At 40.7% G+C, this 16,727-nt stretch overlaps 1 protein-coding gene across 1 annotated transcript; it reads right to left on the bottom strand.

Annotated features, from left to right (window-relative positions):
• Positions 1-301: 301 nt before the first annotated feature.
• On the bottom strand, positions 302-13,982 carry LOC104614936 (melanotransferrin-like). The gene is made up of 17 exons (XM_010288429.1): positions 13,931-13,982; positions 11,310-11,473; positions 10,088-10,187; positions 8,838-9,014; positions 8,194-8,356; positions 8,023-8,087; positions 7,182-7,339; positions 5,914-6,100; positions 5,596-5,744; positions 5,282-5,372; positions 4,891-4,959; positions 4,411-4,593; positions 3,962-4,118; positions 3,130-3,212; positions 1,756-1,940; positions 1,185-1,371; positions 302-414 (listed from the first exon to the last, which is right to left on the bottom strand). Exons 1-17 carry the CDS (start codon positions 13,980-13,982, stop codon positions 365-367), a joined length of 2,220 nt encoding a protein of 739 aa, XP_010286731.1. The 3' UTR covers positions 302-364.
• Between the last annotated feature and the right edge of the window lie 2,745 nt (positions 13,983-16,727).

The raw sequence follows: 16,727 nt of genomic DNA, 5'->3' as shown, positions 1-16,727 counted from the left end.
CACTCATGACAGTCTGTATTTTAGTCCATGGTATTGACCCTGCTATTTCCACAAAAATGCTGATTTTTCCATAGTAGTTGTAGAGAATTGCTGATCCTAGTTCTGTGCTGTAGGTTATGCACGCTGGCCTGTGCTGTTCCACACGATGCCATGCTCCAAACAAGAAAGGGGTAACATATGAGTAGTATTACACTACCTGCTTTAAAAAAACAAAACCAAAATGGACAAGAGAGTATTCAGCATACATTTCTAGAGATGACTGTTTCCTTGCTGATTGCTTTGGATAGGTTAGACTTGCATATTTCCTTGTTTTCAATATTGATGATGATGATGTATGTTCCTTGCAAAGCCTCTGTATTAGCTGTCAGTTCGATGAGGATGCACAGATATCCTGTTTGCAGAAGTCTAAGATGCCTACAAACCAGTAAGACAGTATACACTTAAAGATGCTATCATCAGCTTTAAAAATAACAAATTCTTCATATACTATTCACTAAAACAGCAGAATAGAAGTAAAATTCCCCTTTTGAATTTCAGTTCTTGAACAACTTAGACTCACAGGAGTCTAACTTACTGTGTAATCTTCATTTACTTCAATACAGATTTTCAAACCCCAAAACAGCTTGACACCGGCTCATAGACAGTTTCAGTTTTAGTGATAGCTAAATGCATACTTCATACAGCTTTCAGTGGAAAATAATGAAAAAGCCATCCCTTAAATTTATAAAGAGTTTTGATCTTGAGCTCTCTAGAGAACTCTTTTCAAAAAGGAAATTATTTATCTTATTTTGAGGTTAATTCAAGAATTAAATATAAAATTTCTTATCTTTTTCCCAAGTTCAGCATATCCAAAGGAAAATTATATTCCCTTTTCCCAGAACCGATCTTTAGAATTGAAGGGAAACATGTCAGAGTGGGAGTAAAACAGTCCTATTTCAAAAACCTCATAGTTGCTCTGAAAGGTTTTGGTTATTCGGTTCCTGCAGAGCTCCACTTTCAGTGCTTCTGGATAGGAGTTGTAAGAGGCTCTAAAGGAGCTCCAAACACAGTATTTCTTGGAAAATTGTTACTAACAGGATTACGTAGAACATACTTCTCCATTCAGTCTAAACAAATGGGCAATAGGTTTGCAGAGAAGGCTTCCTGCTTTGCATTTTTCTCTAACTCAAAATTACGAACTTTACCTGCAGATGTACAGTTAAACACTGATTCTGCCAGTTGAAAGAAAGACACTCCAAGAATTTCCTGATAGCTCATGTGACTTGCATGAACAAGGTACTGAGTAGCATCTTTGAAAAGCAGATCGCTTTCACCATACTTCCACGACTGAAAGAGCTGGAATTCAGAATCCAGTTTGCTTCCCAGAGATGCCTAAACAGAAAAGGAGTAAGTTCCACAGCTTGGATCATAAATAGCAAGGTTAAGCTGGTGACCCTCAGTTTTATAGCAAGATCTAGCAGAGAAAAGTTTACACTTTCACCTAGCACTGTCCTTATTCATACAAAAAGATGTAGTTTTGCAGTGGCTTATTTCTCAGCAAAAGTATGACCACTGTGGAATGGCAACTGATGCCAAAATGCCACTTTAGAGAATCCAAATAATTATTTTCTCAATTCCTATGCACATTCTTAATTCTTACATATTGGACCTGAAGGCATATATTTAGTACATGCAGCTTTTGATCTTGAAAGCATTTTCAGCAGTTGTACATAACAAGTGATAACACGCTAACTTTTTCCCTCTTTTTTGCCTTACCTGGGATTTCATTAGAAAGTCATAGATTTTAGTGACAGTGACTGGTCGAGTCATGACTGTGCTGGGGGGAATGGGGCCAAGGTTACAGCCTGCCCATTCTGTGACTGCAGCACGTGTTCCATCCGGACACAAGAGTTCAAAGTCAACAGGGGTATAACCTTTTGCCCAACCAGAGCTGTCCAGATCTGAAAAGAATATGAAGTGAAAGCAAATCCTTTTAAAAAATTAAAGCAGACGACAGGGTGAATCTCATGCAAAATGTTAAGAGAGGAAGAAGTTTAGGCAATGTGTTCAAAACAAATGCAGCATGCTACATGGTCATTTATTAGGAACAGGGTAGTGTTTTCACTGAGGAAACAGGTCAGTGAACTTAAGCTGCACCTATCAACTAAAACCCATGCCTCATCTTCATCTGTCATCAGATCAGTTTCTGAAATCAAAGGAATTCAGCCTGCATGTCCTTTGCTTCCTCAAACAAACTGCTCATTGCTGCATGAATTCCTGTGGGCTTCCAGGCCCTTATACTTCCACTTGATTTTAGAGACATTCCTCTCTTAGAAAAGTCTCTTCTGTTACTGAAATTGCCTAAATTAGAATTTCAATGTGCTTTATCAGGCTGAACAAAATGGGGGTGCCTTTCTTTTCACCTCTATGAAAAGGCTGTTAGAGCAGTAGGCATAATTTAAGAAATTGAGGGAATTTAAGCTACTGTAACCAAAACCATTTTCATCAACAAAGTCCAATTGCTAGACTGTTGCAAAGATCGGTATTTCCCAGAGAAATTTAAACATTTCACAGTGTAGTAACAATGTTGTTTCAGAAACTGTGAAAGGCAAAATCATCTGCAGTATTTTTACCTTATTTTTAACTATTTTGACTGTTTATTCCATAAGTGCCTGTGAAACAACATGAGGAAGTTGTCAGGTCACAATGAAGCCACAGAACATCTCCCAGCACAAACAGCCCACAGCATTGCCCTTATCTATATTATTTTCATTCTTGAAAAGGATTAAAAACAACAGCTGCCTATGGGAGAAAGTTCGGTGGGAAAAGTCACTTGCTTTTTAATGCTTCAAGCCTTCCAAAGGTTAGTGCAGTCTCTAAGGATGATTACGCCCCCAACACACACCTTGATCTCAGTGATCATTCAGTGATTCTTCCTCTTTCCTCTCTAAAACTGAACAGTGTCTGAATTTTGAGCTTTACTGGAACATCTACATGCAGGAAGATTCTTGCAATTTTCCAGTCACAAACACAACTTCATCGACCTAGACTAAGCCTGTAAAAGCTGATCCTCATGAGTGATGGTCGCTGTGTGGGAATAACTGACACTTATGAACGTTCTCAAAGAAAAAGATAATATCTGCATCTCACACTCTATGTTCTGCAGTAGGTTAGAGTGTTCCAGGAAAGCTACATCTCCAAAGCTTCTTCCACTGGGATTGCCAACTAGGCACCTAGTGCAGGAAAAAAAACCCAAGAAGTTATCAGAGACAGCCACTGCACAATGACTGATGTTTGGACAGTCATCTGAAGCTAAAACAGGAGTAGCTGGAAGTATCCCCCTCATCTGTAATTACTTGGTGGTTATATGGAACAAGTTAGTGTTGGTGGACAGTGTTCACATATTTGACATGACAATCCCTTTCATCCCTTAAAGCAGCTCCCAAGTCAAAGTTGTGGCACAGTGTCCATGCAGTCTCACCTGTGCCTAACCAGGAAAGAGAATGTAATTCAACTAAATGCATTTATACATATTCTATAAGAGTGTTTTCACCTTCAATACTCTTCTCTGCCTCAACTATGTTTTTTCAATATCTCCAGACTATTTCATTACCTCCTGTACCCTACACTGCTTCTCACCACATGACCTCTTCTCTCTGACCTAACTATCTTTCATCCCTTCTCTTTGATGACTCAGTACCAGTGCTCTAAGCCTTACATGTTTGGAAGCACTGTCTTGCTCTGGAAATGGTTTCATGGCTGTTTTAAATCAACAATCAGCTGAACAACCCATAGCAACTGCAACCAAAACAAAATACATGCTAGCAAAAGTTTATAATACAGCCAGTTGCTTAACAAAAAAAAACAAAACAAAACAAAAAAAAAAAACCACAACTCCCAAGAAAACCATCAGTACAATAATTAAAATAATAAGCCAATTCTGGCTACTGCTCTGCACTTCTGACCCTGACAAAGGGCTTACCTGAGTGCTCCCATATTGCCATAGTAACGTTCATTGTGACTTGCAGCACATCTGCTAGATACTCGAGCCCCTTCCACCTCACTGTCTCCAATGCACACCTTGCACAGGTTTCCATCTGCTCCTGGCATGCAGCCCTTCCAAAAGTAATTCTGATAAACTGAGCAGAGAAAACTGAGGTGAGATTAAGGCAAGGTATTCCAAAGAATCTTCACACATGGGAAAAGACAGGAATGGGAATGGAATTCCATCCTAATAGCTAGCAAGAAGATGGCTAAATAGTGTGAAGAATCACACATAGTCAGATAGGAGGAAGAGCTGCTCAATACCCTCTGAGACTGCAATCATCACCTGCTGGTCAAATCCTCATGACCCCATCTCCATTTTACTCCCAAATTTGGGGCTGCAGATTTCCATGGTCCAGTCAACAGATAACCCAGAGCAGCCCTTACCAGAGCCAATGTCACAGTGCTCAGTATCATTCTCCAGAGCTCCCAATGTGTATCTGGAAGGAAGTAACCATCCTCCAGGACTGTACAGGTGACTGTGGCAGGATCGCCTTCCTCTAAGGCTACGCATGTTAATCTGTTTGGCATTTTTCTTAGCTAGGGCAACAGCATAAACTGGTGGCAGTGCTGTAAAACAATGACAACAACCAGTTATACCAAGGCAATGAAGTATTTCAGACAGGTAGAGCCCCTCTTTTCCCTCCCTCATCCTATCACAATATCTTCAGTTACAGTAAAGGATCTGCATTCTTTGCTTAGCCACAAAGCTCGTGTCCTAGCTGCCTGGCATTATCTGTAAAGTTCCTACTGAACATGCACAGCAATTTCTTTCCCAAACCAACATGCAAATACACTCCTAGACAAATCATAGAGGCAGCCTCAAGAAAACCTAAACCTTTTGCCTTCTCAAAGTTGTCCTGTTACCTTTGTGCTTAAGATGAAGTAGTTTCCCTGTTTCCTCTGTGCTCTTACCAGCCAGGGCACAATCTCCCCCTGGAGAGGAGAAACAACCATTAAGGATCTTGTGACTGCTGTCATTCCTATTACATGGCAGCACCCCATCAAAAACCTTGCCATCCTCTGGAGCCAAGTCAGCATCTCTGTCCCTTTTACAGAAGGGATACAATAAACAGCCAGGCCAAATGCTAAAGCCAGTTAGTTGAAGAGCTGAGAAGAGCTATTCCAATATATATTTGGACATATATATTGATGCCTGCTTCCATGACAAAACATCACAAACTATGGAAATTTAACTGTATTTTTAATGGTACTTTTTTGATTCCTTCCCTTATGCTAAGGTCACATGACAACCTACCATAACATTCTGCAGCTACAGGAACCAGTCCACACCTTCCTGCAATGTAGACATGTGTGGCATCCAGGGTGACTGCATCAGCCTCACTACTCTGCCAACAGCATTACAGAGAACAACAAAAACAGGATTTGCATGAATTGTATAACCAAGCAGCTGTAGTTCCCCACTGGCTGGAAATTCCCTTGCATAAATTCCCTCTCATTCCCACTGGTTCCTTGAGTGCACAAGCTGTTTTTCCTCTTGTTCAGCTCAGACAAGGACATACACACCCTGTGCAGTCTTATCATATACTCTGACCAGAGGGAGTCTCCTACCTTGATCATTTCAATGCATTTGGCCATGGAAGTTGCTTGGACACAGACTAATGGGTCGGATTTGATGCTCAGTGCCCACTCCTCACATTTGCGAAGCTCAGCGTCACTGATGCAGCACCAGCGCACAACACTGTTGTCCAAAGAGCTCCCTGCATTAGAAGGAAGGAGCACAGTGAGATCATGTCACCTATGCACCAACCTGTTCTTTGCTACGGTGACGTTTAGGTCTATGCACTTGTGCCTGGAAGGGAGGAATAACATGGAAAGAGAACTTTTTCTTCCCTTTCCTTAGCTAATGTCCTCTGGAAGGCTTCTCACCTTCATGGCCAAGTCCCTTAAGGAGAGCTACATAATCCAGACCAAGGACATAGGCAATCTCTAGCTGCTCCTCAAGAAGCTGCAGGTGCTGAGTGGCATCCCGGAACAGCAGGTTCTTTCCCCCGAAGGGTGCTGAAGTGAAGAGTTCAAACCTGGCCTTTTCCTTTCCTTTTCGCCCAAAGAGGCGCTAGGACAAGAACAACACTTTTAATTGCAACAGATCTGCTCATCCTTCCAGTACAGGCAGCCTCATCCTCCCCTCCCTTCATATCCGTGGTTTGTAACATAGCACTCAGGGTTCCATCACAGTGGGACAAAGTCCACAGGTACTGCAGGGAGTGGATGGTTCCAGTCCTAAAGGCATTATATGATTCACTTTTTTGAAGAATTTTTTTCCCATCTTAGTTATTCCAATTTATTGGGCTGTGCTCAATGTCTCCTACCTGGAAAGGCAACTGAAGGAGTACAGATGAGTGAGAAATGTTTGTGATGAAAGATCAATGCAGTGAAGGGGTGCAAGATAATTTCTGCTTTATGATGGGGGAGTAGCTCTGTTCAGCCTGATGGTATTGGAAGAGAAGAAAGCACTGGGAAGTGTACTAGGAACACTGCTGCATAGTCATTGCTATGTGTGGGGGACACAGCTAAGATGCGTGTTAATAAGTGCACTGACAAAGGCATATGAAGATCTCTCAATAAAGAATAGATTTTATACAACAGCTATCTGCCAGAGTCTGCATGACAGCACAACCCAGCCCACTAGGTTGAATTATTCACAGTCTGCTGGACTATTTTAAGGGCCGGATGGCGTCATAAATTCTTTAAATTTGCATTTAAATACGCATTTCAGGATCAGCTTCAAATAGATTCCTGGATGTCAAGGCAGCAGATACTATTCATAAGTTGAGAAAAAGAGGAACAAAGGTGAGCCTTGCCTGAACCTATGCGTCTCCCTCAGCTACATAAGAATACACATAAGTTCCAGGGCAGGATGAACACCGTTAGCCATTGTCCAGTTTGGGTGTTATGCCATCTTCCCCTTCTTTACTTATTTATTCCTAGCCTTATACAGAAGAACACTTTAGAGAGAAGTAAAACATTGTTCCAGAAGCCAATGCAGGATCCTTCCCCAGAATAACCAGTTTTTAGTCCTTTTTCACACTAACTATAAATTTCCCAAGAAAGAAGGCAAACTGGGTGGTAATCTCCACTCAAAGATGGAATAAAAGCCCGTGTCTGGAGATATACAGCTTATAATATCCACTCACCTGGACCATGGTAAGAAATTTGTTGGTGATCTTCTGGAAGTTGTGGCGGGTGATGATGCCACGGCCAGGCCCCTTGCCCAAGTTACAGGTGCTGTATTCAGTCATCTCAGCTGTAGTCCCATCAGAACATAAGAGTTCATACTCCTGTTGTTCTGACTCTAGAGACAACAGGACACTCATGAATCTATGAAGCGAGACACAACTTGGCAGCAGGCACAGAGATGGAAGGTAAAACATTTTTCAGAGGGAGTTGCTCAAAAATTCTGCAAACAGCACAGTGTACCAAGCACACTTGGGAAAGTTGTCTTTGATATGGTCTTCCTTTAACAAAGAGAGGGAACTCAGACAGAGGTATTCCAGAATACTCTTTAAACTGTACCCCTGTAAATATGTTTGTTTAAAAATACTTACCTGCAAATACTATTGCTAACCACCTTAAAAAATGTTGATACAGAGCTCGACTGAATTTAAAAATACAAAACAGGTATACAGGAACTGCACATTCTAGCAGCTCAATACACTGAACTTTAAAAGGAATATTTTAAACTCAGGCAATGCAAATACAGACAGCTGCATCAGAGACTTTAGGCTAAAGAAATCACCTAGATAAAAACATCTGTCTGCTCCCATTCTAAGAACCTCCTGTGAGCAATTATTGCTCACTTATTCTTTCCTTTTCTGTTTCGTTCTAACTTGTGTGGAGAGCCAAGAAATACCACTGAACTGCTTGCAGGAATTTAATTTTCCCTGGAAACAAAAAAAATATAGGCATATCCCCCAAACTCCCATGCAAGAAAGAGCACAGCCAGAGGTTAAAAGGAATCTGAGTTTTTAGGATTACCTGTGGCACTAATAATTGTTAGATGATCTAAAAAGGCAACATCTGCCACTCCGTTCTTCAAGCACCTGCATGAAGATGAATGCCATCCTATTAACATGTCACCTGGCTTTTCCCCCCTCACAAGTTTCTTTTCCCCAAAGGTAAATTCGGTGCAAGTGTCACAGAGCTCACCTGAAGGCTCCCTCAGAGTCATAGAAGGGTTCGTTACCACTTGTCTCACAGAAGTGGTTCTTGTCTCTGACATAGGATTTTTGTCCTTGGCAGAGAGCACACAGTCGAGGAGCAGCAACACCAACCCCAGGGATGCAACTTGCATTGAAATACTCACTGATTACTGGGGGGGGAGGGGCAGGGGGGAAAGAAAGAAAAAAAAGCCAAATGGGTAAAAATGGAAGAAAGAAAAGGGGTCAAACTTATAATATGCATAACTAGGACTATGGTGGCTTCAACAAAAATTAAAAATCAGAAAATGCAGCTTCATTGTCTAAACTTCAAATTTGAAACATTTGCTGGAAACAGAGTGATCAAATTTTGCTTGGTTGAAACAATCCTTGTGCTGGCTAGATATTGCAAAGATTTCTTTCCTGTTGCATACAGAACACAAAGATTTCCTGTTTTGGTAACAATTCTGCTGCTTTGAGATCACTGAAAAAGTTCTGAAGAGAGCTAAGAGCCAGTATCAAAAACGCTCTGAGAGGATATTTCATCCACAAAGCCCTTCAGTTTCCACATAGCTCAGTTCCTTCTACATCTGCTTGCATTTCACTCACTTCTGCTGAGGGCAGAGACACAGCTCTATGGCTCCTATCACCCACCTTGGCTCAGAGGTTGCGCCTCATCCCAGGTAAGATCATTTCTTGCAAGGAGAAATCCAAGGGGAATATTCCAGCCTGATGTCCATCTGGCTCCGTTGTGGCAGCTGCGTGTACCTTGCAGCCTCTGGATATCCAGAGTTCCTCGTTTGGCAATGGCCACAGCAAACACACAATTTCCTGAGATAGAACAAAATATGTAACAGGAATAACTAAATCCCCATTCTGCAGCTGCCATCTGTGTCCAGAAATTCAACTAATTCTGTGAACATGGCTAAAAAAAAAAAATAATAAAATCTTAGGCATATGAAACATAGGTACTCGTGCCAGGAACTTTACAATATACTGGCTATATGGCACCTTGTCAAACAGGCAATGCAAGTGATGTGCAAAGCAAGAATGTAAAAATCTGGTGGAAAAGGCTTACAAGATCATCCAGCTCCATCATCCAATACAATTGCTTCTCAAGAATTTTGAACATTTGTATCACACTGTTTAGGTATTGTAATGGAAATAACTCCTATGGCTTACCCTCAGAACATACTTACCACGTGAAACATATCAATTCCACTATGATTTCATGGTTCTTGAGCCAAAACAGAATTCAATTCTGTTCTTATACTGTCCCCTTATTAGTCTCTTCCTACATGCATCTGCTAATTTGGCTTCCTTCACAGATTCATGTCCCACAAGTATTTTCTACTGTATGCTTGATTTTGGCTCACTTATTCTTGCCTCATAAATCATTCATTGCACAGACTGTTCAGGTCTGCCAGGAATGAAGAAGAGTCTTACCATAACAAGATTATCCACCTTATATTCTTGTCTCTTTAGGGTGAGGAGTGAATTAATTAATGAGAGAAGCTAATCTCTTAAAAAAACGCTAGTAAATGCTCAATTACACTAGTAAAGTGCACGGTATAAGAATTGACATAGATGGAATAAAACCCTTCTTATTCCCTACAAGATGTAGAACTCCAGTACACTAGCGCTGCGGGCAGGGGTAGATACAGACAATTTATCATAGTGACAGTGCCACTGGCAGAAAGGCTACTAGATACAAAGCACCACTGGTATTTTAGTCATCATCACTAAGTATTTTAGAAACAGTTGTCAGTCACTTCCATATTCCTATAAAGTTAATGAAAACATACAGACTTTTTTTCAAGAATTCTTGAGCTTTGCTTTTCACTGCACAGCAATTCATTAGCCAAATCAGAAGTACAGATTATTCTTTTGCTTTATGAACCTACCTTGATCATAGATTTCCTTTGCCACCACTGTCAAACCATATAGCTTTACAGCAGAGTAAACATCTCCAGCATCCAAGGAAGCAGCATCTGCTTTATTTGCCTTAAAAAAAAACAGCAAAACCCTCAAAACAAGTGTGCTTACAGGGGAACACACAGAGCAGCTTCAAGAGCAGAGTTTCTGCATGAGAAGTAGTAACCAGTGATTTTTACAAGCATTTGCTTTGTTTTTAATTGAAGCCCTGCTACTAAGCACGGTGAAATATTAGCAATGAAGGCTGAGTTACCTTCAAAAAACACCTGTTCTTTCTCACCTCTTCTTTGGACCTTCCATTCCAAAAACACAGTTCTGATGCCAACTGAAGAAAAAGGCAACCCTCATTTCCTCCTACTGCTCCCCCAAGACCCCAGATCCTTCTCAGAGTTCTCCTGGCCTTAATCTTTCCATAACCCAGAAAGTGGAACTGAAGTCTATTAACAAGGGTTGCAGGACTGAATTAAAACACACAAGAAATTATTTCCTGAACCAACAGGAAAGGTTTTCTCTGGTTTGTTTTCCAGGACACATTTGGACTCCATTGAAGGCAACGGGCACTGAGTGAGAATGGAAACTGAAATTCTCTATCCCAATCAAGTTTTAGGTATGTTAATGAAACCATTCTACAGCAAATGCTTATTGTCCATTTTCATTAGTGGTTTTTTTCCAAAGCATATAGCATTATGAAAATTTCATTTCAGAACTGGTCAATTACAAGAGCTTACACTTTAAAATGATTCTGATATCTACTTTTATTCAAATTAAAGATTTTTATATGAAAAAGGCTTTGCTCTTTCCTTCAGAAAAGATTGAGTAGAGGCTAAAAGTAGCAGGGAAGAAAGGGAAGAGAAAATATTCATTATAGTCAGAGTAGGACCAAAACCCACCAGCAAGGGGAATGCTCTGAGCAAGTTTTAATTTAGTAGTTTGGTTTTGTCTGCTTATTTCCAAGCAGCTTTCTACCTGTTTCTTGGAGACTGCAAGGGTATTAGCTGGGGTAAAACAGTACATCTAGTAGGATGCTCATGGATTTTAATTCTTGCCTCTCAAGCTACCATGTACTCTGTCATATACACAATACCATCATCTCAGTATCATTTTTATTCTCCCATGGACTCTGTGTACCCATTACTTCTTCAAAAGAGGATTTGGATTCAAAACCAGTTTTAAAAATCTCTCTGAACTCACCCTGATTTTATCAATGCAGTCATATGTACTGTGGGCTCTGATGCAAGAAATCCTAGCAAACGAATTGGCAGTAGCAAGGGGTAGCACAGCCGTAAGAGCTTTAGAGAGTTCAGCACACTTCCTCTGTTCTAGGTCAGAAAGGGTGCACCATCGGAATTTCTTCCCTGTAGGATCAAAAAAGAAGTCAAGATTTGTAGGATTTAGTGAAAAAAACCCTCAGTTTAAGACCTTACGGAAGAGGGAAGCTATTTTCTTTTATTTAACTTCACAAGTAAGTTGATTCTGCTCACTCACACTCACTTACCCACATACTTAACAGGCACCTCGGAGATGAGCCCAAGTAGTCTGACCAAGACCATTTTTGCCCAACATGGAGGACAATGAATGTTTGTTGTTAAGTCTTTATCTCTTTGCTTCCTCCTGACTGGCAGCAACAAACTAATTTTTGGGTAGATTTTTCAAGAATCAACAATTATTATGGCATGATCTTTTGCTTCAGAATCCTCCTTGCTTCACCCTCCATGAATCTTAGGCAAGGTTGCCACCCAAAATGAGGAAACAAAGGCAAGGACGTTTTTATGGCTATGGTCTGCTTTCCTGTTGGGATAGCAAGAGGAGGAATGGCACTTACAATGTAGGGTAACCTTGTTACCATCTTCCTGTTATCAGATTGCAGTTTTGCTCTTAACAAGCCAACTGTGATGAGACCTTATCAGAGCACAGATCTTCTACTTGATGTAAACAACACATTCCCTAGGATTTATCAGTTTTATTGCTGTCAGTTGTGTCCCTGGTTATCAACGTAGACCATTCTTTTAACCTTTGCTCTGCTGTTTCCTCTGGTGCTTTCATACACACATGAGTAATTTATCCGTATCAATCAATATTTCTGTTACAAAGTTCTAGAGAGTCAGAACTAAGCCTGCAAAAGAACAAGAAGTATGGAGGGAGGATGTTGGTAGGGGACCAAGTTGCTTTAGCTTTATGGAATTTACTCTTTAGAGAGGGGATTTTTGTTTTTTTAACAGATAACTGGCGTTCCAAGTCCCAGTTGTCGCACAGCACTGAGCTACATGCTTTGTTAGAGCACATTTCCGTTTGAGCACCATGCTTTGTTAGAATAGTATTTCCTCCATGTTTTCTTTCTAGACAAGGACTACCTGATTTTAAAGAAGACGACCCACATCAGAGCTCCAGGGTCAGAAAACCTTAGATCAGAGGACAAGTATGAAAATTTTAAGTTGGAAGAAGTTCACAATTAAATGCTACTTTATAATAGAGTTAAACCAAATCCCTCAATCCAGGAAGTGAGGATCTGGAACTATTTGAAATTATGATGGCAATTCTGTGACTTGGACCTTCTTCTGTTTTTAAACAATGTACTATCTAAGTGTTGCCTCAGCAATGACAAGTAACTTGCTGCACTTCCCTCAAGACAGAGAGGTTTATCTTCCATGACAACACCCACCATGAAAGTCAGAAACTAGGGACAATTTGGTTACTGACAATGAAGTATCATGTGCTGTGTTGAACAGAGTATTGAATCGGCATTAACAACAAAATCCTTACAGTTCTACCTCCTCCAAGCAGGAAGTTAGTTAGAATTATCTTCATTTCTGGATGCCAAACAAAATAATCTGCACAGGAAGACTCTATAAATTTGTAGCAGAACTGAACTACTCAGTTATCAGATCTTTTTCCAGCTGAAAACTAAGTAACCAATAAAAACAGAACAAAACAGTGCCAGCAGAAAGATGGAAGATGCAATTAAAAGTGGAGGAGAAGGTGAAACCTCCTTTTCCAGGGGAAGTTGGGGGTTTAGTTGATTTAAACTGGCTATGAGGCTACACCCTAAGTAGTCCAGACATGTCAACAAAATTTCCTCTTTTGCTTTAGGCTCTAATTATTCCATATTGGATGTGCTATGACTTATTTAATCATAATTCCTATTAAATGTCTTCTACTCTGAAATATATCATTATATACATCTCAAGAAGATACTATGCATTTAAGGAGGAAATAAGTGATTATTATATATAAAAATAGCATGTAGTTATGTAACTTGAGCAAATCTTATACCATGTAATGAAAACCAGAACTGAATGCATAGAAAACACCACAACATCTGTAACATTGTCACTTCCAGATGTTTAAGCATTTGGCTCTCTGGTGATCTACTAATATTAAAAAATAATAATTACAATTAAAACATTGAAGTGTTTATTTCTTTGAGCATAGCATCAGACATGAGTACTCCACTTGTTTTGACGTTAATTCAGTGCAATTACAAAAAGAACCCGTTGTGGTTTTAGAGGGGAGCAGCTTGAAATACACTGATTCATTTTGACAGCATTAATGAGTACACAGATCTCAACTATTCAAAGGAAACAAACCTTCACTGAATTGCTAAGAAGCTAGCATATCAAGCTGCTTCAAATCTAACGGTCACCATCTGCCAACGATCAAACAGGAAAAATACAGGCAAATGGAAATCAGCGGCACAGTTCTAGCTGCAACTTCTTTGCACAGAAGAAAACACCACCAAAACATATATTAGAGATTGTATCCTGGTAACCCACCCAGAGGTCACCCTTCTCCTTCCCTCTCTGCATCAGCCTTACCTGAAGACAGCAAAGTGAAGGTGATTAGGACAATTAAAATCACTGTCTTCATGATTACAGCAGTTCAGCAAGAATCCTCTCTCTACCCTGAGCTCTGCCTTCTCATACCAGGAATTCCACAGTGATGACCAAAGCTTTTGGAAGATAACAAAGGGGTTTTAGGCATCAACAAGGATAAACCAAGACATAAGAAAAAAAAAAAAAAACTGTCAGAGGATGGTATGTCCTTGTATGCAAAGGAGAAAGGGACAGTGTCCTATTCCTATCAACAGATGGAAAATACCTGTGCATTTTCTGCTTTGTTATGAACAGCCATAGGAAGAAATGTAAGCCTCTGCTTTTGAAATAAATTGTGCTCTCCTGTTTCAAAAGGCACCAATATGCCTTCAGAAGATAGATAAGACTTACACCTATCTTACAAAAAAGGTATCTAAAGTTAAGTGAATTGTCCAAACTACTGAACATAACTCTCTACAGAATATTGAAGGGTCCTTCTCACCTTATTTTTTCACCTGATAATGGTTTATCTATTGAGTAATTTTAAACAAAAAGTAATCCTATGCCTCCCTAAAAATTCAGAACAGAACTGTGACACCGTTGACTTTCTTGACTCTCTTCATTCCATTCTATCACAGCAGTCTCATCCACGCTGGCTTATATCCCTGTTTTCTAACACTTAGCCTGGAGTATTAACTCTTAATTATGCTACAGCAGCCATGATTAACATCATTAATTCTACAGCAGGGAGAAAAATACATATATATATATATATATAAAGCAGAACTGTGCATACTGAACTGGTCTGATGCTGCATAAAATATTGCTCATATGGTTTAATCTCTCCTGTTCAGGAAAGAATTGACTATTCCAAAAGTCCTGGAGAAAGTAAGTATTTTTTCTAGTTTTGTTTTCCTTCATCTTATGGATTTTCTTAGTACTTCCTCTGCTTCATGTATTTTTGCCAATACTTTTCCCAGATTTCTTTTGTTGCCTTATGTACTCTTCTCTAGTGATTCACAGTCCTTATTCCCCACTTGCTTCTTTTGCATTCATGTACACAGATTCCATTGCTTGTCTCTGCATTTCCTAAGTTCCCTCACTAGACCTGCAACATTTGCTGAGGTGTTATGTCTCCCACTAACCCAATCACAAGAGTTACATTTCTCACTCCTTCCTGCACTCCCTGAACAAAAGTTCTCAAGTCCTAAGATCTCTGTTCTCTCATTTGCTAAGAGAACAACTGCGGTATTATCCCACCCTTTGTCTTGGCTCACCTGCACAGGCCTAGCATAGCTCAGTACCCTTTGGGAAGTATGTTTTAGTCTTCTATATAATCTTTTGATACGATATATTATCAGATGTTTAAAAAAAAGTGTAAGAACAAAACACTTGATAACAGTAATTTTAACAAAGTTAAAGGTTCACATATTTACTTTTCATTCCAGGGAGAAAGATTAGATCAGGATAGATCATTCATGAGTTCAGTCAATGTAAGGTAATATACACTATAAACAAGTGTGTTTCATTTAACTACACCTTAACCTCTGACTCACTCCTGAGTCACTTCTGGGGAAACTTGTCCATCAGGCCCACCAGCAGGGTGCAGTTAGACATCAAAGCTAATGGCTCTTGCAATGCTTGTGGCAAAGCACCTAACAGGATCAAATCCCACCTTCTTTCAGGTTTTACTTCCTGCCAATCCTACCATTATGTTAGCTCAGAATATATGTACATCCCAACAACTCAGTCAGCTAATATTATTACTATTACATGAGGTCTGCATCTGGATCTCTGCCCAAATTTTACACATGGAAAAATAAAAGGCTTTCCTGTGTATGTCTAAAATACTTATACAGATACTATGCTGCTGTCTGTGGTAATGTGAAAAAAGCAGAGTGACCTGAAGATGCTGTAGACTTCGTTTAGGCCTGGCGAGGAAAACAAACATTAATCACAAATGTAAAGTAATCAGGTCTGGCAAGAGGACCATGTCCTAAAAAGCACTAAGGATGCGGAAACACAGCAGCAGGACTCTGGAGTTCTTTTCCTACTGATTCACCCTATGAAACTACCCCAAATGCTAATCATAATGTGACACCTCTGCATCCATCTAGGGGTGCATCTAAGAGGGTGGAAACCAAATAATCTCTATTAAATCCCCTCTGTGCTGCCAGGATCCAGGCAAGGGACACAAGTAGGAACAGATGTTACTACACTACCCTGCCCGACATCTCACTTGGAGGAACAGCATTGTGTCTGTCCTGTGGTGTGTGCCCCCTCAGTAAAATCCCTGCCCTAACGTCCCTGGTGCTCCCATACCTGTGGCAAAGGACTTACCTGCCCCTCAACAGCAACGCTGAGAAGCAGCCAAACCCCAACCACCTCATCCTCAACTCCACAAGAAACAGTCCTCTCCTCAAACCATACGTCCCTTTAAGGAACAGCTCTGTCCTGATACCCGTCCCCCTTTGTGGGAGCAGCCTTGTCCTCCTATTGCATGCCCTCAGGGACAACCCTGTCCCCACACTCTATCTCCCGGGAAACGGCCCTGTCCCCACACCATGTCTCCTCAGGGACGGCCCTGTGCCCTCACCACATCGCCTCAGGGACAGCCCTGTCGTGTCCCATGCCCCTCCCCCCAGAGAACAGCCCTCACCACATACCGCATCTCCCTTTGGGGAACAGCCTCGTACCCGTGCCCCGTTCCCCATCTGCCCTGAGGAATGGCCCCATCCCTACACACCGGATTCCCCTCAGGTAACGGACCCCACCACACACCTGCCCCCAACGGTGCCCC

The sequence above is a fragment of the Phaethon lepturus genome, unplaced genomic scaffold (genome assembly GCF_000687285.1).
Source record: "Phaethon lepturus isolate BGI_N335 unplaced genomic scaffold, ASM68728v1 scaffold56235, whole genome shotgun sequence".
Lineage (NCBI taxonomy): Eukaryota > Metazoa > Chordata > Aves > Phaethontiformes > Phaethontidae > Phaethon > Phaethon lepturus.
The sequence above is the reverse complement of the archived record's forward strand: the minus strand, read 5'-3'. Positions and strand labels throughout refer to the sequence as shown.